At 44.0% G+C, this 26,270-nt stretch overlaps 1 protein-coding gene across 4 annotated transcripts in view; it reads left to right on the plus strand.

Moving 5' to 3' along the window:
* Positions 1 to 12,726, plus strand: part of CNST (consortin, connexin sorting protein) — a 107,597-nt gene extending 94,871 nt beyond the window's left edge. For all 4 annotated transcript variants that reach the window (XM_047704317.1, XM_047704316.1, XM_047704318.1 and 1 more), the window contains 2 exons: positions 7,000 to 7,135; positions 10,057 to 12,726. In XM_047704317.1, coding sequence (XP_047560273.1) covers positions 7,000 to 7,135; positions 10,057 to 10,262 — 342 coding nt within the window. In that variant the 3' untranslated portion in view covers positions 10,263 to 12,726. The remainder of the gene's footprint in view (positions 1 to 6,999; positions 7,136 to 10,056) is intronic.
* Positions 12,727 to 26,270: the final 13,544 nt, after the last annotated feature.

The raw sequence follows: 26,270 nt of genomic DNA on the forward strand, positions 1-26,270 counted from the left end.
AGGAGCATAATACGTCACATGGAGATAAGCCACTCATTTTTCTTCATTAATATGTACACGTGTAATCTATTTGCAGGGATTTGGTAGTTGGGAAAGAAGCCAGTTTGCTTCTCCAAATCTCCAAATCTCCAAGCTTCCCCAAAGCTTGGTGCTCTAAAAAGTTTTTAATCTGAAGGAGGGCAGGACATGTTCCTGGCTCTGTCTGTATCAGCCCCATTTACTTAGGTATCTTCAGATCTCCCTGTGTCCCAAGAAACAAAACCTTAAACTTTCTGATGGGGAGAATGCTGACAACCCAGAGTTGCTGTTGGATTTATCATCAGAGAAGCTGTGTCCCTCTCTGCTCTCTGTGCAGTCTCCAGCTCTGTCTCTGGGCTAGATTGCCAGGATAGGGAAGTTATGTGAAGACGAGCCACTGTGGGATTCCACACGGAATTAAGATGGCAGCCAGGGCTCAGCAGAAGTTTAGGAAATCCTGTAGGTACCTGGTCTATGGATCCTGCACAAAGGAGGGTTTTAGAAACAGTGACTGTGGTCTTCTGTGTAGGGGAGCAGGGCAAGTGGAGGAAATGCAGTCTTCCAGTCCTAAAGAGGCTTCATGGAAAGTGTCCTCTACAAAACCAACATGTTATTGTCAATAACAGAACCTAGACAGAGTAAGGCTTTGGTTTTGCTTTTAAACCTAGTGTACTCAGAAAAATGAATAACCTTTGAAGACCTATTTAGTTTCGATTATGTTAAGGGGGAAATCTATATGTTATCTAAATAAGTGTAAGCTAGGTGCTGTCTATATGTACACTGGTTGTCTGTGTATTCATTTTCTCTTTGGCATATTTGTTGAGCACCTACTATATTCTAGAAACTGAGGACACACCAGCGAACTCAGGTCAGCCTCTTGTGAAGCTTACTCTCTAGAGGGAGAGACCCATGATAAATAAGGTCACATAAAATAAACCATGTAGGGGCTCCTGGGTGGCTCAGTTGTTGAGTCCAACTCAATCTCAGCTCTGGTCTTGATTTCAGGGTTGTGAGTGCAAGCCCCACATTGGGCTCCTCATGAGGCATGGGGCCTACTTGAAAAAATAAAATAATCAACAATGTAGGTTCAGATATTAGTAAGTGCTGTGCCAGTCTCAGCAGGGTGAGGGATCGAGAGAGATGGAGCTGATGGGCAGGGTGGAGGAATGGGCTCTTTTTTTAATCCAGGGGGAGGGAAGGCCCTGGGAGAGCCAGCACAGCTGGGGCACGGTGAACAGGGGAAGAAGAGCAGAGAGTTCAGGAAGATAGGGAGTGTGAAGCCGGTGCCTGTAAGGCCTCCAGACCAGGGTAAGGAACCAAAATCACATTCAATCGTGGTGGAAAGCCGTGGTTTAGAACAGGAGGTGTGACCTGACCTCCTGCTGCTCTGTGGAGACTAGAAGGTACAGAGGCGGGGCCAAAGCAAGGAGAACCATCAGGTTATTTCCACGGTGGAGGTGAGAAGCAGCGAGGGTGGGGTTCAGGTCTTAGCCGTGGATGTGGGCAGGAAAACTAAGTGTTCTGGAGTCTCCCTATTTAAACAGTTTACTGGGGGTTAAAAAGTGGAGTGGTTCTTGACATTCTTATTTCTTTTCCTGTTTTGTACTTATGAAATAATTCTGTTAAGCAAATTACAAAAAAACATGAGGTAGTGCCTAATCTGGAAACGTAGAGACATGATAAACTCTTTATTTTTTTAAAAACAACTTCTTCCTCTTTAAACTCATCTTTTAAAACTTCCGCATTGGGGGCGCCTGGGTGGCTAAGTCGGTTAAGCAGCTGCCTTCGGCTCAAGTCATGATCCCATGATCCTGGGATGGAGTCCCACATAGGGCTCCCTGCTCAATGGAGAGCCTGCTTCTCCCTCTCCCTCTGCCTGCTGCTCTGCCTACTCGTGCTCTATGTCTCTGTCAAATAAATAAATAAAATCTTAAAAAAAAAAAAACAACTTTCGCATTGACAGACTTTGATACTATTGGTTTTTCCTGCCTTCTTGCTCTGTCTGACCTGCAGTGTTGTAAGGTGCATGACTGTGGGGTCACAGGTCCCCACCGTGTTTTTTCCGAAAGATGGCTTTCCTCCCCGTAGACACCTCCTCTTGCTCCAGCTGTCACTTATAATACTAATTTGCTGTCTTAGGAGCCATGACATTAATCTACTTGCAGATTAATTGAATGACACAAAAGATCTTTCATCTCTCCATCTCCTCCCCCACGTTGCTAGATCATTGGATTTAGCCATTAGCTAATGGTGTATAAGGTAAGGATTTGTTGCTAGAGATACAAAGTACTTCAGAAAGACAAAAGAAACCACTTAGGCTTATTTGAAAATTCTGTTTATCTCACTTTAATTTTAACATATTAACAGAGGACACCAAGCAAAATTTTAATAGTCACAGAAAATAAGATCTCTTCCCATAAAGAAAAGGGCAAGAGGTTTAACAAGCTTGTATCAAACTCTGATGGTAGTTGGTGTGACAAATGTAATAAGCAAGTTATATGAGGTGTCTGAGCTTGGCTTGTTCTGTAATATGGGACTAATTATGCCTGAGTGATAGAGTTGTGAAGATCACGTGTGGCATGTTGTGTAAGTGTGTACCGATTGGCCAAATTACAGGTCTTATGATGGAGCCCAAACCTAGAGGCGCTGGCAGGGACCATCACATTCCTTCAGTGAACAGTGGCGGTAAATTTGACACATTTTTCTAGAGTGAACTCACCGGCGTGTAAGCTACTTAGAATATATGAGTGTGATTTGTGAATGTTAATTCTCAAGGTAGTCAGAAACTTTTTTTTTTTAATAAGAGAAACTGACAGACTACAAAGGTGGTTTCCTTTATCTTACTAAATATCTCACTTTGATATTAATTCAAATATTTAATAGAATGACCCTTTCCCAGCTAATTAAAATAATTTACATTTTAAACATTTCCGTGGAACATATTTCTATCATTTGAAATTGAAGACCCAAATAATGTCTTGGCAAACAATAAACTGACCTCAAGTATATCATCTGTGATCAATTCAGGGAGACTAAGTTTACTACAGCTTTCCAAGCACTAAAATAGACAATTTAAAGTATTTTTTGATTGGGGGAGGTAGGGAAAAAGCAGAACAGAGAAATGATGAGTCAAAACACAAAATCCTGTCACTTAACATTATAATTCACATATTCAAGGCATCTTCCAAGTGCTGGAAACACAAGACAGTTCTCAGAAACAGTATTACAACCCATTAATAAGAGCATCCAATACATTACAACAAAAAAGCATGTGTTCCTGTCCAAAATTCAAAACCAGCCTCGAAGTTCTGGATTGAGTGAGTCTCTGTCATTAGAGGAATCTTCTGTGGTGTCTGCTTTCTCCTTTAATTTTGGGTGCAGGCAGCTCCAACAGCGAGGCCCTCTCCGTGTTTTCCTTGTCACAGAAGGTTTACTGTGTGCCAGTAGAGTTACAAAATAATTTTTGTTTTTTTATGATCAGTTAATTCTTAAAATGCTATTTAAGACGATCATTGACATTTGAGGGGCCCGCACAGTAGAACTATTTATTTGCAAATGTACGGGACTAGGCCAGATGGATGTTTTGTTTTGCTTTTGTTTTTAATTCTTCACTTATTCATGGAGTACCACCAGCAACAATTACATTAATTACAGCTTAGACTTTTTTTGTTGTTGTTCTCAGTGGAAGGGCTGTTATATTTTATTTAGTTAGGAAAGAAACTTGGTAATTGAAGTGGACAGCTAAATTTGGTTTTTAAAAGATTTATTGTTTTGAGATTTAAAAATTTACCTTTTAATGCTGACATTGTGGTAAAAAGGGGGGGAAAAGACATTGAAACTTTGGGGGGGGGGTCGTTTAGAGAAGACACGCTTCCGGTATGTCCTAAATCATCTTCTCTACCTACTTAGAAACACTTGGCAGTCTTTTGCATAAGACCCTCAACTAAGACACTGACCTTGCTTTGGCTTACTTGCCTTTCTACCATAGACTCAAGGAAAACTCTGCCAAAGTTGTTTCTTAAATTTTATGTTTGACTGCCTTGGTGTGGTAGGTGGAATTTCTGTGGTAGGGGTAGGTTCTAAGACCCCTGCCCAAAAAACTTTTTTTTACTTTCTCTCTCTCTTTTTTTTTAAGATTTTATTTATTTATTTGAGTGAGAGAACACAAGCAGTGTGAGGCACAGAGGGAGAAACAGACTCCCCACTGAGCAGGGAGCCCGATGCAGGGCTCGATCCCAGAACTCATGACCTGATCCGAAGGCAGACGCTTCACTGACTGAGCCACCAGGTGCCCTCCTGCCCAAAACTCTTGCCAAAACTGAATAGGACCACACCCACCTATTGTATTCTAAGAGTTTCCCCCTTGGCATTCATCTCCTGGGCCTAAACTTGGACCCACCATCCCTTGTTCCATGTCTGTAGCCTAGGAATTCAGGGCCACGAGAAAGGAAAGCTCCCCAGAGGAGGTCCCTGAACCCGACTGAAAGGAGAGAAAAGAGCACATGCCCTCACTTCATACTGGGGTGCGCCTGCTGAAACAGGCGATTTTTGGCGGGAGAGGAAAAGAAAAAGAAAGTATAAGGTGTGATTAGATTTCTAGCCAAGAATTAAGGCTTAGGTGGGGGGGGCGGGGTCAAAACAGAATGTTGACCCATCTCACACAACTGTAATTTCTCCCCTCTTTCAAAAACTTGCCAAAGTTCATTGCCTCCCACAGTAAATAAGGTGGGGCCACTTGGGAAGGCTTGTAGTCCTTAACTGCGTGACTTCCAGAGCCAGATGCCCCAGTTGGGGCCAAGAGGGACTAGGGTAGGGACCTACCAGCTGGTGCGCCAAGACTGGTGGCTGGGTCTTGGGAGCACATCTGTGTTTTTCCAGATGACTTCAGAGGTTCGTTCAGTCCTTCAACATACCTTTGTTCACATTCACTGTCTTTTTTTTCATGTTGTTAGTCACCATTCTTCAGTACATCATTAGTTTTTGATGTAGTGTCATATTCCAGAGGTGTAAAGGTAACAGTAATGCCACTCTGGGGCTCATCCACACACTTCTCCCCCACCGCCAATTATTACTAGGATTTTTTTTCTTAGTATTTAGAGCAACTTGAAAACACTTATGGTTAGGTGAATTCACTGTAAATAAATGTATGACTTTATTTTATGGAGAAAATAGATCATGAAAATAGGCTATGAAAATTCACCCCCCCTTTTTTCCTACATTTACAAAAAATAAAAAGGAATATCAGTGATACATCATTAGTAGTAATATAGCCATTAGAAGTCATTTCCAGTTTCCATCTCTTGCTCTTCAGAGATTTCTTAGGACTCTTTTCCTCTCCGTTTCAGTGTGGTGTGCATGAAGTCGTTTGCTGCTGCAGAAAGGGGCTCTTTAATGTTGGATAAAGGGGGTGTTTGATGTTGTTGCTTTCTAAAGAAACATTTGAAAGTCTGTTCCTTTGCATATCCTTTCCATTTTAATATCACTAAAGTGCTTTAGTTTTCTCAAAAGAAGGACATCATCTGAAATACACATTTCCTATAAAAAGAATAAATTGCTAACATTGATTTTTTTTTTTTTTAAGATAATGGTTTCTATAGACCCATGTTCAGGGAAGCCCAGTAGAAGATTATGTTGAGTCATTTGGCCCTAAAAGCCTTGAGTTATAAAAAGAACGCACAGGATCAGTAATATTTATGCATAGCACATTATCAGCAATGGCTGGCTGGAGCTGGAAATCGCATTAAGTATTTTATGCCATCGATCAGACAGATGACATCACAAGCAGAGCCCTCAGCTTCCAGTGACCTGCTCCCAGCAAGTCACTGACATCTGCATGTTGGGCCCACAATGCCCACCTGTGTCATCACCTGCAGCTTAGCCATCAGACCAACTCACAGGTTAACTTCTTCGAATCAACCTGCTGCTTGTTGTGGGGGAGGGGGGGACTTTGCTTCCTGTGTGGCTCCACCAACTGATCCCCTTCTCCCTACACCGTGGAGTCTCTTAACTCCTAAATGGCAAGGGTTTTTGTTTTTGTCTTTGTTCCTAAAGAAAGTGTAGGGCGGAGGCAGCATAGAAAGGGGTAGAGGTGGGGGACAGGAGATTTTAGCCAGCTCTTTCTCCAAAGGGCCAAGTAGTACACATTTTAGGCTTTAGGGTCTGTTGGAGCTCCTCATTTCTGCTGTTGTAGCAGCCTCACAGGGTGTGTAGATGAATGGGCTTGGCTATGTTCCAATTAAATGTTATTTTAAAAAAGTAGGCAAGGGGCCCTTGGCCTACTGCCCATAGTCTGCCAACCTCTGGGAATTACAAAGCAACATATCCCTAGGAAACTGGCTCTGAGATATTCCAGAAGAGAAGTCCTTAAAATACTTTGAGCAGTAGAGCCTAATTTCATAAATACATAGTGTCTCAGAGGGCCTGAGCTTGCCACCCATTTTGATATTAAGAGTTGGCATTGGGGGCTCCTGGCTGGCTCAGTCAGTAACACACGACTCTCCATCTCGGGTACTTGAGTTTATGGCATCAAGTATATTTCACATCTCACATGTTCGTTTCTTAAAAATTGCTGGTGAATGGAAGAAGAAGTGGCGGGCATCAGCGTCTGGTATACGGCAAACACCAGCAGTCATGATTAAGCAGAGTGGGGCCGTGAGTGACCATTTTACCGGGGCCCTCGGGGGACGTGGAACCGAGAGCCGGGTGGGTATGGGGAACCGTGTTTCCGGTCCCTGCGTGCTGCATCAGACTGCGGGCCCTGGAGCCGGCTCTGGGCCGGGGCACAGCCGCTCGCGTTTCAGATCTGTGTTATTTGGAGGTCATCTCCATAGAGTCAAAGTATTATTCTGTTGTAACGATTCTGATAATTAATTGTGATGGGGGTTTTTTTTCTGTAGGAGTTGGGTAAACCTGTAATAGAAATGCCAGTGCCTGTTGAGTAGAATCGGCCTCTTTATTGTTCCTGTGAACCATCTCTGACAGGTAGTCCCTGCAGAAGGACTGGTCTCTATCTTAAAGAAGAGGAATGAGGGTGTAGGAGACCATCCTGCCCAGATGCAGCAGAAACCATCAAAACGAAGAGTGAGGTTCCAGGAGATCGATGATGACTTGGATCAAGGTAAAGCACCCCCGGGGGTAGAGCCCCGCCCCGCAGTCTAGCACCGAGCTACTTCTCTGGGTACTCATACTGCCATTAATTTGCTTTCCCCATCTCATTTGCATAAAATAGTTTATCGGCTTGGTCCCAGTAGGCTCAACCAAAGAAAAAGGGACTTGGGAGCATGTTTGGTAATGGGGTTTGTAAAAAGAGCATGTGTACTCTGTTGCTTTAGTATATGCTGTAAAGAAACACATAGAATCAAATGATCATCAGCAATTCTGTTATTCCTGAGCATTTGGTTCAAATAAGTGAGCAAGTCATAAACTTCAACTCCTGGCCTCCCTGTCTCACCGATGGACAGTCTGCTTAGAGCTCATTCAATTTCCTGTTTAATACCTTTTTTTTAAGTGAGCCTGCTCTTGTCTTTTTTTTTTTTTTTTTTTTTTTTTTAAGTAGCCATTCATATTCCTTTGGAGATCTGAGAAATATTTCTGGATTACAAGGATATTCTCTGGTGATTTCTTTTTTTTTTTAAAGTATTTTTGCTTTTATTTCTTAAAAAGATTTTATTTATTTATTTGAGATAGAACGAGAGAGAGAGTGCACATGCGCACATACAGGAGGAGCAGCAGGTAGAGGGAGAAGCAGACTCCCTGCTGAGCAGGAAGCCCAATGCAGGGCTGGATCTCAGGACTCCAGGATAATGACCTGAGCCAAAGGCAGTTGCTTAACCAACTGAGCCACTCAGGTGTCACACTGCAGGGGTTTCTACATGACTTTACAGGAGAAAGTGCCTCTGAAGATGCTCACCTTTGCTCCCTCCCCCCAGGCCCCCGTGTGTGCGTTTGTTGCTAGGGCTACCCGAGGCTTAGCTCAGTAAGGGTGAGAAGAAATACAGTACGAGCTTTTCAAGGGGCTTCTCAAGTTTATAAAACGACGGCATTGCTAAAATAACAGAGTAAACACGTAGCTATGCTTTCTAGGTACACAAAGTGACAGCAGTGGAGGTCTTTAAATTTTTACAGTAGAAGCTTCTAAGTTACGGTTATGAAGGACCCTTGGAAACCAATTGTTCCCATCCCTCCTTTTACCTCTGCACCCAGGCTTCTCCAGAGAGAGTGCTCGGTTCTCTGCACGAGTGGCACTGAATCGTTGCTTACCAAGAGGAGCCCTGGATTCTCAGAGGACGTTCCTACATACTTGGTGGCCATCACATCTTAGCCTGGTCACTTAGCTTCTGCCCGGCAGCCGCCTGTGCCTCACGGCCTCCAGGTTTGGCCATGGAGCTCTAAACAGTGTTAACACCTGTCAATAAAACAAACAAGACAAATGTTTTAAAATAAACTGTGAAGGGGCACATGGGTGGCTGTCATTACGTGTCTGTCTTCGACTCGGGTCATGATCCCAGGGTCCTAGAATCGAGCCCCGCATCAGGCTCCCCGCTCAGCGGGAAGCCTGCTTCTCCCTCTCCCACTCCCCTTGCCTGTGTTCCTCTCTCGCTGTCTCTCTCTGTCAAGTAAATAAATAAAATCTTTTTTTTAAACATTTTTATTTATTTTTTTAAAAAAGATTTTATTTATTTATTTGACAGACAGATTGCAAGTAGGCAGAGAGGCAGGCAGAGAGAGAGGGAGGGGAAGCAGGCTCCCTGCTGAGCAGAGAGCCCAATGCGGGGCTTGATCCCAGGACCCTGGGATCATGACCTGAGCCGAAGGCAGAGGCTTTAACCCACTAAGCCAATCAGGTGCCCCAGAATAGCCGTTTTCTTAATATTGAGAGACCGATATGGACATTTTTATTAAAAACAGTCCTGCCCGTTATTAAGCAAAATAAAAAGAAATTAGTGTACTAGCTAGAACATCACTGTTCCACTAAAAGATAAGAGTAAAATTGAGTAACGGCATCTGGGTGGTTCCGTGGGTTCGGCGTCTTCCTTCGGCTCAGGTCACGATCTCAGCATCCGAGGATCAAGTCCCATATCAGGCCCCTTGCTCAGTGGGGCGTCTGCTTCTCCCTCTGTCTGCTGCTGTCCCTTCTTGCTTGCTTTCTCTCTTTCTCAAATAAATAACATTTTTTTTTAAAAAGTGAGTAGAATGCAAAAGTGATCCCACCCAAAGAAAACTTTTATTGTTTAATATCAAATTGACCTTGCTTTAAGGTGAGCTCATGATGTGAACTCCAAAGATATTGTAATATTGAGATTGTAATTTGTACCCTAAAATAAGGCTGTGAGCATACCAGAGAAGAACTGTCCTTCTTTTCTTTTTTAATAGAGGTGATTATATTCATTGTGTAAATGAACTAGTTTTCATTTTAACATTGATGGGCTCCACAGATGTGTGTGTCTGTGGTGACTAACAGGTATGTGTCTGTGGTGACTAGCAGGTGTGTGTGTTGACAGGTGTGTGTCTCCAGTAACTAACAAGTATGTGTCTGGTGACTAAAAGGTGTGTGTCTGTGGTGACTGACAGGTGTGTGTCTGTGATAACAGGTGTGTGTGGTGACTTACAGGTGTGTGGTGATTGACAGGTATGTGTGTGTGGTGACAGGTGTGTGTCTGTGGTGACTGACGGGTATGTGTGTGTGGTGACTGACGTGTGTGTGTGTGGTGACAGGTGTGTGTGGTGACTGACAGGTATGTGTCTGTGGTGACTGACAAGTGTGTGTCTGTGGTGACTGACAAGTGTGTGTCTGTGGTGACTAACAGGTATGTGTCTGTGGTGACTGACAGGCATGCGTCTGACAGGTGTATGTCTGTGGTGACTGACAGGTGGGTCCCATGCAGTCCTCACATGCACTATCTTCCTGTCAGCAACTCTTGCCCCTGGAGGACTCAGGTTAACTAGAAACGTCTACTTACCATGATCAGCGAGAAGACAGCAGACACCGGGATTTCCATTTTGCACCAATTTACCCTTACTCTGTTCTCCTGTTTGCAGATGAAGTTGGAGGTGGTTCCTGTATTTTACTGGTCCTGCTGTGCATAGCAACGGTTTTCCTGAGTGTCGGAGGAACTGCATTGTACTGCACTTTTGGTGACATGGAGTCGCCCGTTTGTACAGACTTTGCGGACAACGTGGACTTCTATTACACTAAGCTACTGCAGGGAATGGCGGAACTGAAACACTGGATCTACCTCTCCTAGCGGCGCTCAAGAGGCACAGGCATGCTGGCAGTCAGAATCAAAGAGAGAAACTTTCTAAACTTTATTTTCAGAGTTCTGTAACATGCATCCCCTCCCCACAGCAAGGAGCCCTGGACTTCCAGAAATGGCAGCTCTAAATGGTGATCCAGAGGCGCTCTCAGAACAACCCTGAGGCACAGGGCCATCCGAGCATCGTGGATGGAAGGAATGGGCTTCGGAGAGCACGTCCACCCGCTCCGTGCTGCTTCCTAGTGTAGCGAGCTACACCCAGCAGAACTTCAAGGGCGCTGGGAGAGCCCCACCATTTTTAGCTGCCTCGTCAAGCTAATGGTTAAAGGACACTTGGTTTACATTTGTTGGTCCAAAGACATCGCTTCCAGCCATCACGCAATAAGTTTGTGTATAATCAAAAGGAGTTACCTTACGGTTTCATTGTCTTTTTTTAGTTAGCTTTGGGAGCTGTGTAATTTAGGCTTTGTGCATTATTTCCAGATTCCATTCTTCATCTATGAGAAGATTGTGTGTGAGTGTGTGCGCACGCGTGCGCATGCGTGCATGTCTGTTTCAGACGGTTGTCATAAGCAAATACCTGACGTAGAATAACAAAGATGATCTTCGTTTGAACCTGACTACAGATGTGTGGGCACAGATGGAAGGCTTAACTGTGGAACAGATGAGTTGTAGAAATCTCAGCCCCAAAATCAGACACTGTGATAGATCTGGGACAATTAATTTGATTAGCTAGCCAGAAATTAATCACAGGCCTAGAGGTAAAGAGGAAAAACTAAAGAGCTCCTTCTAAGTCTCAGACACCCGGCTTCATCATGGGTTCAGTGCTTCCTGAGGAATGAGGAGTGCTAGACCCACTTCTCAGTAGGTGAGCACCTGTTATTAGGTTTTGAGAATCTAAGAAGCAGAATACAAAGATCCAGAAGATTTTAGTTCCTGCTCTAGATGTTTTAATTCTGGTCTTATGTAAGATAACCTCCTACTTTGGCAAATGAAATTAAATCATGATATATAATTCAGTATTAACAAATCACACATTCAGATGTTCGAATGTGCATTCATATCATGGGCTTGATTTAGACCTCTTACGGGATCATTAAGCGAAAATTCAATCATATCTTAAATAGGTAAGTGATTTTTGTTTCAATCTGTCAGTTCGGTGGCATTTCCTTTTCTAAGGTACAGTGGTCTAACATTTAGAAAGCCTCACTTTGGCTTTTTATAGCATAGGCAGCCTTTTAACAGAAACAGAACACATGAATTCTAGTTTTTTAGCAAGTGAACATTATTTCATGTTTTTTGTTAGGATCACTTGAAAGAAAAAGGGAGAAATTACTTTCTAGTTGTTACTGGCTGGTACAGTACCTCCCTGTGTGTTTCTCTTATTTATTTAGATTATATGAATTTTAAAGGGCTTTTTATATAAGTTGGAAGTCTGTTGTTGAGCATGCGTTTGGTTATCCCGATGCTATGGATTTAATTGCTATGTACTTAGTGTTTTGATTTTCTACAATTTCGGTTCAGTGTATTTTTAGGCTTGTTCATTTTTAAGTCGGTGTTTTATTTTCACTTATAATACCGTTTGACTTGTCTCTATCATGTACCATAAACTGTAATATTTTCAAGGATTATAGATCAAAGATATTTATTTAGAAGTGTACAAGAGACTAAAATTTAGATTCCTTATACTTAAGGCTGATTTTATTAGAGGATTATTTTAATGTTCTATTATAAATTTTAAGAATTTGTATTCAGATGGTATGTAAACTATGTAAAATGTTGACGGTACTATCTCACGTGTTTCTAGAAAAGACATTCACCCAAGTCTGCTGTGTGGGGCATCCCCATCAGAGACAAACCTCTTCTGTTTAACCCTCGTGATTTCTAGTTACAGGAATTTGGTGGTGGGGATTTCTGCCAGTTTTATGTCAAGATAAATCAGAATTTCCCTCCTGTTCACCTCTTTTAGGTCACTATCAAAGTCCTAAATAATCCGTAGCATCACATTTGCCTAAAGGCCACCAGGGCCACCCGTTTCTGAAGCCGAAGACCTCACACTGAAGCACAAGGACTGAGACAGACTACCTGGTTCTCAGGGGCCCAGTTGGGTGTCAGACAAACCATGGGTGTCCTCATGCTTCCCAGGGAGTGTGAGGTAAGCTCAGGAGTGTCTTGGTATCTTGACTTAAAATGAGCATGAAATCTCAACTAGAAAAACTTAGGGCAACTTTAAAAAAAATTTAAGAGTCATTTATTGCATGAATTGGAGTAATTCCATCTGGTGATTTAAAAAAAAAAAAAAGAAGAAGAAATTGTTATTTCACGCGTAAAAAAAATCATCCGGTTTTACTACAATGTAATTTTTTCTGCCATTTGAAAGTACTGACAACTATTTGTAACTAATCTTCCCCAAAAACTGTATTTGAGGGTAACAGATCAAGCTTGTAATTTAAAATGACACCAACACAGCGTCTCCGAGAGTTTAGTTGAGCCATGGGATACTGAGAAAAATGGCTTTAAAGCAACAATGAAATGCCTTGAGAGGTTGGTCTGGCCCCACGAGCAGATGGCAGTCTATTTTGGGAAGTTTAAGAGGTCTCTACGTGAAAGCTCTTGTGGTTCTAAACCGTCCCCTGTCTGCTTGACACAGGGACTGAACTTTACTCTGAAAACTCATTCCTTCGGGTTTAAAAATCAAAATCCACTGGGCTGTGAATCTGTGTATTATGCCAAGAGGATTTGAAATTTGAAAGCGGGCCTTATTTTGAAAGGACAGGTGTGAACTGGGGCATGCTGGGGCGCCAGGGTGCGGAGGGGGCAGGAATTGAAAGAGAGTGAGGGAGGGTCAGAAAAGAACAGAGAAACCCTTTGGCTGTGAACCCGCTTGCTGAGCGGCTGGCTTTGTGGGCATTTATCCCCAAGTTCAAAGAGAGACTGATTTTTGTCTTCCCACTGACATGATCTGCCGAACTCTCGTGGATGTCTGTGGGTTTCAGTAATACTCATATACCCCTAGATACTTCCCCGCGCAGTGTGTATGGTGTTTCCACCTGTATTCGTGTGATGCTTACGTCCGGAAACACACATCCCTCCCTGCAGGTTTGTATCTCCCCAGTCCCATCTCTGCTTTCCGTCCTGTCACGTTATCTCCACCCTCGAAAAGAGTGAGCTGATCAAGGCTTGGGCACAAATTCTGGTGCCATCTGCCGTTCGAAGAACCTCAGAGATCAACATCTATCGTGCCCCATGCACTAGCCCTGTAAAAGCTAGGGTAAGCTAAAAATTTCCTGAAGGTTTCTAGCACAGTTTAGCTCTTCCTGTGTTTAGGGTGCTGAGAGACAGGGATCTCTCCTCCCTGGTTCTAATGAGAGGGACTCCTGAACTCAACTTTCGGCCTGTTGCCCTGAGATCGGTGCAGACCGTGAGCAGTGGCGGTTGCCACCTTGCCCCTCCACAAACGTGTGTGTGCCTGCCGCGTGCCTAGGACTGAGCTGGGTGCTGGAGCTCCAGGAACAAGAAATCCTAGCAGCTTAAAGAAGTTAGTGTCGGATGAGGCACATGAGTTTGGGAAAGAGGAATCAAAATGAAGAAATTGAGGTTCTTGCTACCCGTGGAAGTAGAAATTTGAGTTCATTCTCTCTGACCAGGTGTCAGCATAAAAAGTAAAATTCTAGGGCGCCTGGGTGGCTGAGTCTGTGAAGCATCTGCCTTTGGCTCAGGTTGTGATCTAAGGGTCCTGGGATGGAGCCCCACATTGGGCTCCCTGCTCAGCAGGGCATCTGCTTCTCCCTCTCCCACTGCCCCTCTCCCCACTCATGCTCTGTCTCTCGTTGGCTCACTCTTTGTCTTTCAAATAAAACCTTTAAAAACAAAAACAAAATTGAAACCCCAAATAGCCTTGAATAACACAAATGAAAACCTCACAAAACTCCAGGTCCAGATGCTTCTTCAGTAATTTCTATCAGTCATTTAAGTGAGAAATCATACCCATCTGACAAAACACCTCAGAAAGGAGAGTGTACTTGCCAGTTTGTTTCATGGGACCAGTATCACTCTGAGACCAAAACCAGACAAGATAATAAGAAAAGGTAGTTAAAGACCAACATCACTCGTGAACTTAGACACAAAATCCCTAACAAATACTAGTCGATCCAATCTAACAATATACACGAGAAAATACAGCATCGCGACCAATTGAGATTAACCCCAGAAGTACCATGTTGTTTTCACATTCAAAAATCACTCAGTATGGGTTGCCTGGGTGGCTCAGTGGGTTAAAGTCTCTGCCTTCAGCTCAGGTCATGATCCCAGGGTCCTGGGACCGAGCCCCACATCGGGCTCTCTGCTCAGCAGGGAGCCTGCTTCCTCCTCTCTCTCTGCCTGTCTCTCTGCCTACTTGTGATCTCTGTCTGTCAAATAAATAAATAAAATCTTAAAAAAAAAAGTCACTCAATATAATTCACCATTTTAACAAACAGGGAAACCGTATTACCATACCAATAAGTGTGTACAGTTCATACACCATTCATGATAAAAACTCTGAGAAAACTAGGACTTCCTTAACTTGATCAAGGGCATTTCTGAAAAACTCACAGCTAATATCAAATACCCACGTGAAAAAGACTTGTTTTTCTTCCTCAGGTCAGCAGCAAGGCAAAAATGGTCATTCTGACCACTTGTATTCAGTGTTGTACAGGGTCACCTATGAAAAGGCAAGAAATAAAAGGCATACCAACTAGAAAGGACAAAATAAAACTTTTTCCAATGACATGATCGTTAATCAAGAAAACCCTAAGGAATCTGTAGAATGCTATTAGAATAAGTGAGTTTAGCGAAGTCGCAGGAGGCAAGGTCAATACACAAAAAAATCAATAGTATTTATGGGTACCAGCAATGAACCATTGGAACATGAAATTAAAAATTGCAAGTAAATGAATCAAAATTCATTTTCACTTACAATAGGACCAAAAACATAAGACTCTCAAATTTAACAAAATGTGCGCAAAACCTGTGCAATGGAAACTAAACCACTGCTGAAAGAAGGAGACCTAAATAAATGAGGAGACACAGTCTACTCGTGGAGTAGAAGACGCCATGTTGTGACGATGTCAGTTCCCTCCAGATGGATCCGCAGACCTGTACCACCTCAAAGTCCTAGCAGTGTCTACGAGTGAACAGGCTATTAAAATTCATGCAGGGATGCAGGTGACTTAGAAGATAGCCAGTGAGGGGTGCCTGGGTGGTACAGTCAGTTGAGGGTCAGACCTTGGTTTCCACTCAGGTCGTGATCTCAGGGTCATGAGATCGAGCCCCACGTTGGGCCCCACTCTTCACTCACTGCAGGGTCTGGGATTCTCTCTCCCTCCCCCTCTGCCCCTATTCCCAGTGTTCTCCCACCACATTTCAAATAAATAAATAAATAAATCTTTAAAAAGAGAGAGAGAGAAAGAAAAGATAGCCAATGAAACCTGAGAACAAAATCGCAGGACATGTACTTCTTGGTTTTGAAACTCAGTGGTACGGTAATCAAACTGGTGTGGTATGAGGACAGTCCAGATGTTTCTGTGTTTATGGGCACCAGAGATTCTCTACAGAGGCTCCAAGGTAATTCAGTGGGGCAAAGGGAAATCTTCAACACCCAAGGCTGGAACAACTGCATGTCCCATTTGCGACCTTCACCTCACACATAAAAATTAACTAGAAATAAATGGATCCAAATGCAAATGCTAAAACTATGAAACTTCTAAAAGAAAATGAGAAAATCTTTGCAAACTTTGGGTAAGCAAAGGTTTCTTAGAACACAAAATATACAAACCATACAAGAAAAACTATTTACTGAAATTTAAAAACTCGTACTCCTTGGGGGCATCTAGCTGGCTTAGATGGTTAGAGCATGTGGCTCTTGATCTCAGGGTTGTGAGTTTGAGCCCCACATTGGGTGTAGAGATTACTTAAAAATAAAGTCTTAAATAAATAATAAAAACTCTTACTCCTTGAATTACATAAGAAAATGAAAAAGCAGGCTGAAGAGCAGAAAAAATATTCACAATACATTTATCCGGTAAAGTCCTTGTATTCATAATATGTGAAGATCGTACAACTCAATATTATGATGAACAATCCAGTTAAAAATCTCTGCACACCCTTTACAAAAGAAATACACCAATGGCTAATGAGCACAAAAAGATGTTGAATATCATTAGTCATCAAGAAAATGCAAATGGAAGCAATGAGAAACCTGCTAGAATAATTAAAATTACCAAGACTGACACTACCCTGGGAATGCAAGGGTGGTCTGGCTTAAGAAAATCAATGTAATAATGCCATTAATGAAACAAAGCAGGGGAGGAGGGACATGATTATTTAAACTGAGGCAGAAAAGGCATTTGACAAAAATCCAACATTCTTTCATCATAAATCTCTCAATAACCTAGGAATAGAAGGGAACTTCCTCAACATGATAAAGAGAATTTCAAAAACAAACAAACAAACAAAAACCCCACAGCTAATGTGGTGAAAGACTGGGAGCTTTCTCCTTGAGATCAGGATTCTACTTTCACTATTGCTATTCAACACAGTACGGAAGTTCTAGCCAGAATTAGATCCCCCTCCCCAAAAAAAGCATCCAAATTGAAAAAGAAGATGTAAAACTATTTGCAGGTGACTATATACGTTTTATATATGTATAATCCCAAAAAATCCACGAGAAAGCTCTAGAGCTAATAAATGGACCCATCAAAGTTTACTGGGTCCAAGACCAACACACAAAAATCAATTTTTTAAAAGATTTTATTTGTGAAAGAGAGAGTAACATGAGCAGGGGGAGGGGCAGAGGCAGAAGGAGAAGTAGACTCCCCACAAACCAGGGAGCCTGACATGGTACTCAATCCCAGGACCCTGGGAACATGACCTGAGTGGAAGGCAGATGCTTAACCGACTGAGCCACCCAGGCGCACCAAAATTAATCATTTTCAAATACCAGCAATTAAAATTCCAAAAAGGCAATTAAGAAGGCAGTTTCATTCATAATATAATCTAAAGGAATAATAATAAGAAGAAGAAGAATAGAAAAGAATAAAATACATATGAATGAATTTAGCCAAGGAAGAGGAGACTTGTATACTGAAAATTAAGAAACATCACTGGAAGAAATTAAATAATATCTAAATAAGTGAAATGTTATCCTGTGTTCATGGATGTATTAAGATGTCAATACACTGAAAGCAATCTACAAACCCAGTGTAATCACAGTCAAAATTCCAATGGCCATCTTTTTTAGCAGAAATGGAAAGGCTAAGTACCAAATTTATGTGGCATTGCAAAGGGGTACCAATAGCTAAAACAGTCTTGAAAAAAAAAAACTGGAAGATTCACATTTCCCAAGTTCAAAACATATTATAAAACTACAGTAATCAAAAAACTGTGATATTGGGCACCTGGGTGGCTCAGTGGGTTAAGCCTCTGCCTTTGGCTCAGGTCATGATCCCAGGGTCCTGGGATCAAGCCCCGCATCGGGCTTTCTGCTCAGCAGGGAGCCTGCTTCCCTTCCTCTCTCTCTGCCTGCCTCTCTGCCTACTTGTGATCTCTGTCTGTCAAATAAATAAATAAAATCTTAAAAAAAAACAAAACAAAACTGTGACATTGGCATAAGGATAAATATATAGACCAAAGGAATCAAATTGAGAGTTGAAAAATAGGCCCAAACATCTTTGGTCAGTTGATTTTTGATGTCAAGGATGTCAAGTCCATTCAAGGGGGAAAGAATACTCTTCCCCAGATGGTTGTTCTGGGACAACTGGATTTCCACATACAACAAGAGTGAGATTAGATCCCTGCCTCATACCATATACAAAAATTAGTGCAAAATGACCAGTGGCCTATATATGAGCTAATTCTGTAAAACTCTTAGAAGAAAACAAGAAGGTGACTCTTCATGACTATGGATTTGGGAATTGAGTCTTAGATATGACATCAAAAGCACAAGCAACAAAAGACAGGTAAGTTTGATGTCACAAATACTTTAAGATTTTGTGCATCAAAGGAAATTACGGAGAAAATAAAAAGACAAGCCATAGGATGGGTGGAAATTCTTGCAGATCAAATACCTGCTAAAGGGTTCAATATCCAGAATCTACACAGAACTTCTACAATTCAACAAAAAAATCCAATGAAAAATGGGCAAAGAACTTGAATACACATTTTTCTAAAGAAGATATACAAATGGCCCATAAACATGTGAAAAGATGCTCAACATCTTTAGTCATTAGAGAAATGCAAATCAAAACCACAATAAGATCAATGAAATGTCTACAACAACATGGGCAAACATGAACAACACTACATTATGAGAAACAAGCCAGGCATGAGCAAATGTTGTGTAATTCCATTTATATGAAATGTGGATAGTGGGCAAATTCAAAGTGACAAGAAGTAAAACAATGGTTACCAGGGACAGAAGGAAGGGGAAATGGAGTTATCTTTTAATTGTCAGTGTTTCTGTTTGGGTGCTGAAGAAGTTTTGAAAGTAGAGAGTAGTGGTGACGGTTGTACAACACTGTAATGCATTTACTGTGACTGAACTCTACACCTGAAGATAGTTTAAAAGGCAAGTTTTAAGTTACACAAAAGATAGAGCACCTAGGTGGTGCAGTCAGTTAACATCTGACTCTTGGTTTCGGCTCAGGTCGTGATCTCAGGGTCATGAGATCAAGCCCTGCGTCGGGCCCCACGCTCAGTGCAGAGTCTGCTTGAGTTTCTCTCTCCCTCTCTCTCTCTGCCCCTCCCCCCTGCTCACTCTCTCTCTCCTCTCTCTCTCTCTCAAATAAATAAAGAAATCTTTAAAAAAAATTAAGTTACACAGGGAGACTGACACTGTAAAGTGGTGGTGAGGATATGGAGTAACCAGATTCTCATACACAGCCAGTAGGAATAGGGAATAGTACCGCCACTTTGGAGAACAGCTTGGCAGATTCTTACAGAGTTAAGCACACCTCTCCTGCACAACCCAGCCATTCCACATCTAGGTTCTTGCTTAAGAGACATGAAAAGGAGGTGTCCACACAAAAACTCACACATGCGTGTTCATGGCAGCTTTATCTATAATAGCAAGTAAGTGAGAACACGCTAGTGCCCATCACTAATAGAATACTAGTCAGCAATAAGAAACACAAACTTGTGAATATATAAGTGATGTGGATTAATCTCAAAGTATTTATTCTGAGTGAAAGAAACCAGAGACAAGAGAGTACATGTCTTATGTTTCCATTCATATAAAATTTTAGATGATGCAAATTAATCCACGGTGGCAGAAACAGATCAGTGGTTCACTGAGGGGAACAGGATGGCAGAAGGATGGGCGGCAGGGGTCCCAGGGCTACTTTTGGAATTGGTGGAAATGTTCTGTATCTTGATTGCGGTCCTAAGTTCGTGGATACATACGTCTTTCCAAATGCATTGGGTTATACAATTTACATAGATACCGTTATGTACATAAATTATACCTCAATAGAGTTGTTAATTTTTTTAAACTCCAGTTTGTAGCTTCATGGCATCTGGGGGTGTTACAGGGGCAAGGGAATCCGTACTGTCTATCTGAATACCTTGTTCCTTTTCACTGCTTTTAGTTCATTAGGCTACAGAAAAAGGATGACCTCCAAGTACCACCCCTCACTTGTACAAGACCCAACTTCTCACGTGCCCACTTATAGGGTGTTGTAATAAGGTCACTCATTCAAAATGCCTTGATTTCATCCCCAGTTCTGCTCGGAGCTTTTAGGTCCCTCTGGCTCCTTCTGAAGTATTGAGATGGCAATTTAAGTTGTGCTTGTCCTCTTCTCAGTGCAGCAGTCCAAGTTCCAAACCTAATCTAATTATAGATATTCTGTAAGGACAGCCTGCTCTCCCTCCCTCTGGCTGGAATGCATTGATCAAAAGTGAGGTTTTGTGATTTTATTGCTTTTCTTAATTGCCTCGGATCAAGGGTCAGGAAGGAGATATTCCTTCAGGGAGTAGAGAAGGCTCACATCATTTATTGGAATGATGACAGTCCCTGGTTGTTATTTTCTGAGTACAAGATTGGGGGTGGACAGACTCCATGCAAACTAAACAAAGAAGAAAGGTGTCCTTGCCTACGCTTCTGGTGTGGATAGGAACTTGATCCAAAAGTGACTGTAAATAAAGTCTCCAGTCTGGTGTTTTTCCCCATTTCAATTTTTTCTCCATTGGAAAAACTAAATTGTTGCAGTAGGAAGAGTAATTTGGTCAACCCTGGAGAAGACACTCAGGGTACAGAATTGTTTGGTGGTTGAGAAGAGCCAAAGAAGGCAGGTGGTCCCTAGAGCGATGATGAATGGGGTCCAGTAGCTAGATGTCCAACCTGAACATCAGTTTCCTGCCTATGTAATCTCTCAAATGACATCAAGCTTTAAAATGTCCAAAGCATTCTGTTCTCCATCACCAAGAAAAAACAATGTGGATGTCTGTATTTGTTGGGTTGCAAGAGTTGGATGAGGTTGGATGGGGGTCCTTTGAAGCTGCCCATGAAAGTAAGAGGTGAATAAATGAATAGACCCATAGACTGGGAAGCTCCCACTGTGCCCAAAGCCCCTTCTGAGGAAGAGACCACCACAGGTGGTTCCTTCTCAACAAGTTGTTGTGTTTTGTGTTTTGTCACTGTAGAGCCCTGGCCGCAGCTGATTGGATTGGGGCAACGGTGCCCTAGGCTGATGCTCTTCTGGGAACCTGAACATAAGGGAGGATCGTGAACTGGACAGGAATGGGTTCTTTGGAGAGTGTGGAGTCTCCAAACCAACACAGAATCAGGAGTTTTAGTAAATGGTATCTGCTCAAAACAGATCACTTGAATTTGGGGTACAACGTCTACGTCCAGTCCTGGCAATGGGGAGGAGCAGCCGTCCACCAGGCTTAGGGGAGAGCACTCAGGCTGGAGTCCCACAACAGCCCCTACAGTACAGAGTCTCCAAGGCCTACACCGCACACAGTACAGGTCCAGGAGGTCTGGTTCTCGGGGACAATCCCTTATCACAAATGCTCCTGAAATGAAGGGACCCACCAAGGGGTCTATTCCCTGCGAATCCAGAGACCAGTTCTGCAATAGATCTCGTGTGTGAGCACTTCCTGGCTGTGTCAACCCTGACCAATAGGCTCTCTTGTGTCGGAAACGAAACCGGGATCCAAGCAGCTTCGGCGACTTCCTTACGGTCAAGATCAGCAGAGTGAAGGAAAGAGTTTCTATGTCTAAACAGGAAGCTGGGGATATCTACAGGGCTTATTCCCTGGGATTGCTACCGCAGCCCCCTTGGATGTGAGATAAATACAGCATAAGCTCTGTTATTGCATGAGATGTACTGAGAAAGGACTTGTTGTGTATCTGAAGTTCAAATCTAACTGGGCACCTCATATTTTTCTTGCTAAATCTGGCAATCCTATCAGGGCCACAGTGTGATACCAATGCCGAGGACCAGAGGGAGAGGCTCATCGGGGCAAGAGAAGCAGAGGGGACTAGACACGAGGAGCTCTGGGGAGTAGCTCTCAGCGGCCCTTTCTGGATTCCTGAGGCATCTGCAGTGTCGTGGGTCTGTAAACCGAAAACACAGCATCAGCACAGCTGTGGGATAAATGTGTCTGCAAAGGGGCAGCAAATGGCCAGAACGTGGTGGCAGAGAGGAGAGATGGCCAATGGTTTCCATTTAGTTTTAGCTCTTGGGTTATCTTGATCTTACTTGGGCCCTGTTCCAGATATAAGATTACTGGCTGCACCGAGCCGAAGCTAAATTATTCATTTCCTCCCCTTGTGCAAAAAGATGGCTTTTTAATTTGGTATATTCCTGGGCTTAGCTTTTGATTCCTCTGCTCTGCACCAACGACTGTCAGCCCCTCTGCCTTCTTGTTTTCCCTCGGCGAGACCAGCTTCTCATGACAAGGCATTTAGCCTTCTCTGTCTGACCTTCCCTTCAGGATAGCAAACCCCATTTTCTGTTAAAAATGATTACTCACAAATAGAAGTACATTAGTATTAACTCTGGCCAGAATCCATCTGGTCTCTTCCCTTCTGCGCAGAATGATAAATTGGCAGAAAGGCAGGAAGAGAAGGGTCAGGGAGCAGGCTGGGCCGGTCCCTGCAGAGACACAGCCTGTGTGCACAGATGTCAAGCTCCTCGAGCAGAGTGAGCTTTTCTCTGTCCTGGGAAGTACCCTCTCCAGCTCCTTGGCCACTGCCGATTTTGATATAGGCCACAGGAAATGCCATGTTCGCCTACCGATCTGCAAACCATCCTGGATTTGTCAGAGAATAAAACAAGTAGGAATAGAGGGGAAAACAACAATAGATAATAGAATTTTAGAAATCATGCATATTGATGAGTACCTGTGTGTGTGTGTGAGTGTGTAAATCTCCCCCACACCCCATTTAGCTAATTACTACTCAGTCTAGGAAGGTATGAACACTTAAGGGATCAATAATTTAAATAACAGTAAATGCTAATGAGAAATGCTGAAATGGTTACAGTACAAAAACGACACAACACAGACCTGAGGGAGGGCAGGGTCTGGGGGAGATGAGGGAAATCTGTCTGCAAAAGCCTTCCTAGGGACAGTGCTTGCATGGCCAACAGCCCTTGGCCCAGCACCCACATTTCGCTTCCCCGGAGGCTCAGAGACAGTTCTCCTGGGGAACTTTCCACAGCAACCCTTCTGTGACCTCATGGGCTCAGTGGTGTCTTAGCTGCGCTGGCTGTGGGACGCGAGCCCTTTCTCCTCCTCCACTCCTCAACTACTCCAGGTCCCATTTGTAATGGAATTGCTTTTTCCCTGCATGATTTTCACTCGGATTTTTTAGTTCTTCCGTGGATTACTACGGTAAAAATGAAATGAAAAATTTTCTTATTCCAAAAAGGACAAACTGGGACAAGTCAGATGCCTTCCGAGATCTTAACAAGAGGGAAAACCTGATTTTCAGTTCCTGGGTGCCTTTCTGAGACCTCAGCTTTCGCCTGGCACAGTTACAGGGAGGGATGTTTTGTGGGTGCTCGGAGATGAGCCCAAGACCCCTGGAAAGCACAAGGCCGACTGGAGGAGGGCTGGGAGCTAGGGCTGGAAGGGCACAGAGCCTGTCTTCAACACCCACCGCTGCATTTCCCAAAAGACAGTTAAGCCGACCGGGAAGCCTGGCCCTGGAGAGTGGGTTTTCTGCCCTCCTTGGCAACGTTTCTGAAATCTGGAGATGGTGATGAGGAGTGATGTGCCTTATTTTTCCTGTGTTCTCTTGAGTTGTCAACAGAACTATTGAGGGGCCATCTTCATGCTGGTCATCTTTCCTGGTCCCTGAGCCGCCGTGGGTGCCTGTGGCTAAGCACCGGGGGCGAGGGGGACCCTTGTCCTTGAGCTGGTGCAGGTGTCTTAGAGCCGGCAGAACACGAAGAAACATGAAGGAACCCTGGGAAGGCTGACACGGCGGCAGGTGCCCTCTGGGGTGGGGAAGGACGGGCACCTACACAGCTTCCGAGGTGCACCCGGCGCTGGAGGGCTGGGGAGCCGGGGACAAGCCGGGAACAGGCTGGGGACAGGCACTGAGAATTCTCACCCAGAGGCGGGAAAGAGCCTGGTTGCCCCGAAGGGGTCCCTGCCAATCAGCGCCAGGGGCTCCCGTCTCCACCGATCAGGACTTGCGCCCCCACAACTGCCACCAATCAGAACCAAGCAGGGCTGTCTTTAGGGTTTACATTGAGGAGAAATTTGTTTTTAAAGATCCCTGGTGACGCCTGGGTGGCTCAGTTGGTTAAGCGGCTGCCTTCGGCTCAGGTCATGATCCCAGCGTCCTGGGATCGAGTCCCACATCGGGCTCCTTGCGGGGAGCCTGCTTCTCCCTCTGCCTCTGCCTACCACTCTGTCTGCCTGTGCTCATGCTCTCTCTCTCTCTCTCTCTCTCTTTCTAACAAATAAATAAATAAAATCTTAAAAAAAAAAATCCCTGGTGAGTCTGGAAAACAAAGGGCAAGGTGAGAGAGAGAGAGAGAGAGAGGCAGGTGGAAACCACTCCCGCCTTCCTGCAGATTCAGGAGGCCCCAAGGTTCTCCAGCTTTGCCGCCTCAGGATGCTGCGATCTGGACCGCACGTTCAACTGCCCGGTTCCCCTTGTTTTCTCCTTCAGCCCCGGGTTGATGCTGTCTGGGAGTGTGTGGTCTGGCTGCAGTCCTACTGCTGCAGGAACATTGTCCTTCAGGTTCCCCCTGCTCCCATAAAGCCAGATTAATGGAGAGCCCTCCGGACAGCTGCCCATGTCGTTGCACAATAAGGGTCTAAAACAGCACAGGAATGAGTTGACGGGGCGCCTGGGTGGCTCAGTCGGTGGAGCGTCTGCCTTCAGCTCAGGTCATGATCGCGGGGTTCTGGCATCGAGCCCCGAATCCGGCTCTCTGCTCAGCGGGGAGCCTGCTTCTCCCTCTCCCTCTGCCTGCTGCTCCCCCTGCTTGTGCTCTGTCAAATAAATAAAACCCTTAAAAAAAAAAAAGAATAAATTGAGAACATGCCACTTCAACTCTGATGTTCATGGGACTCCTAACATTGCAGGTAAAGAAAATTGTTGCTATTCCCGTTCAGTGAACGCAGCTGATTTCCCCTCGATATAAAAATACCTATTTTTTTTTTAAATCTTGTACCATCCCCCACTCAAAGGCCCCAAGTTATTGCCAACTAATGTTTTTGTGCAAATGAAATTTAATTTTGAGGGAGCTTGAAGGGGACAAGGAGAGACTCGTATATAGGTTATAAACATAAAGAAAAATTTAGGGACACCCCAGGAGGGAGGCTCAGTCAGTTAAGTGTCTGTCTTCAGCTCAGTTCATGATCCCAGGGTTCTGGAGTTTCGAGTCCCTCATCAGGCTCCGTGTTCAGCGGGGAGCCCATTTCTCCCTCTCCCAGTGCCGCTCCCCCTGCTTGTGCTCTCTTTCTCTCTGAGAAATAAACAAAATACTTAAAAATTTAATGTTTATTCTAAGAAAATAAGTCACACAGCTGCTTTGGTTTCCAGGACTTCTGTGCAGGAAGAGATTTGCACATGAGAAAAAGAATTAGAGGTTTAACGGATGGTCATCAAAAGCCAATAGTGATAATGTCTCTATGAGCTAATGACATGATTCAGGCTGCATTAATGAACATTTCCTGAATAAAATCAGGATTGTATGGTGAACACAGGGATGTGCTGCCAGAGTGCCCTTGGCAGAAAGCCCTAATGTTGCCTCTGTGGCTGGGATGCTCAGGTGACACAACTCGGTGACCCGGCTCCAGCTCCATCTGGGCTGTGATGACTCCTAAGGAGGATCCTTCCCCAGAGCTCTAGGAATCTGTTTCAGAAATTAGCTCCGTGGCAAGCTCACCTTTTGCTCAATGAAAGATTCCAGGGGTGCCTGGGTGGCTCAGCCGGTTGAACTTCTGACTCTTGATTTCAGCTCAGGCCATGATCTCATGAGCTCATGAGATGGAGCCCCACCACGGGCTCCACAATCCATGGGGCATCTGCTTGAGATTCTGTCTGTCTCCCTCTGTCCCTCCCCCTGCTCATGCTCTCCCTTTCTCTCTAAAATAAATAAACAATGTCTGAATACTGAAAAACAATGCAAGACTAGGTGGGTCTTGACTGAGCACTTACTCTTCTGCCTACTGGTTAGATGCTTCAGGAACTGCATCAGCCTTCCGAGAGCGGCCTCTCCAAGACCACAGACCTACTCAAGTGGCCCACATTCAGTGATGGATCAAAGCCACCTCAGCCCAAATCAGGACAGCTCGGGAAAGCCTCGAGCCCCAGAGATCCCTGTAGGTTGGCCAGGGCCATCCTTATCGGAGCTCCACTTCTTCTGCCCACTCCGGCTTTGGTCCGCTTTCTTCCACAGTGTTGATCCAAAGGATACTTCTCATAAACAGCCTGCCTGCTAACCAGCATTCCAGAGTCTGCGTCCCGGGGAACCCAGCCCACAAAACATCGTG

This window comes from Lutra lutra, chromosome 15, assembly GCF_902655055.1.
Source record: "Lutra lutra chromosome 15, mLutLut1.2, whole genome shotgun sequence".
Taxonomy (NCBI): Eukaryota; Metazoa; Chordata; class Mammalia; order Carnivora; family Mustelidae; genus Lutra; species Lutra lutra.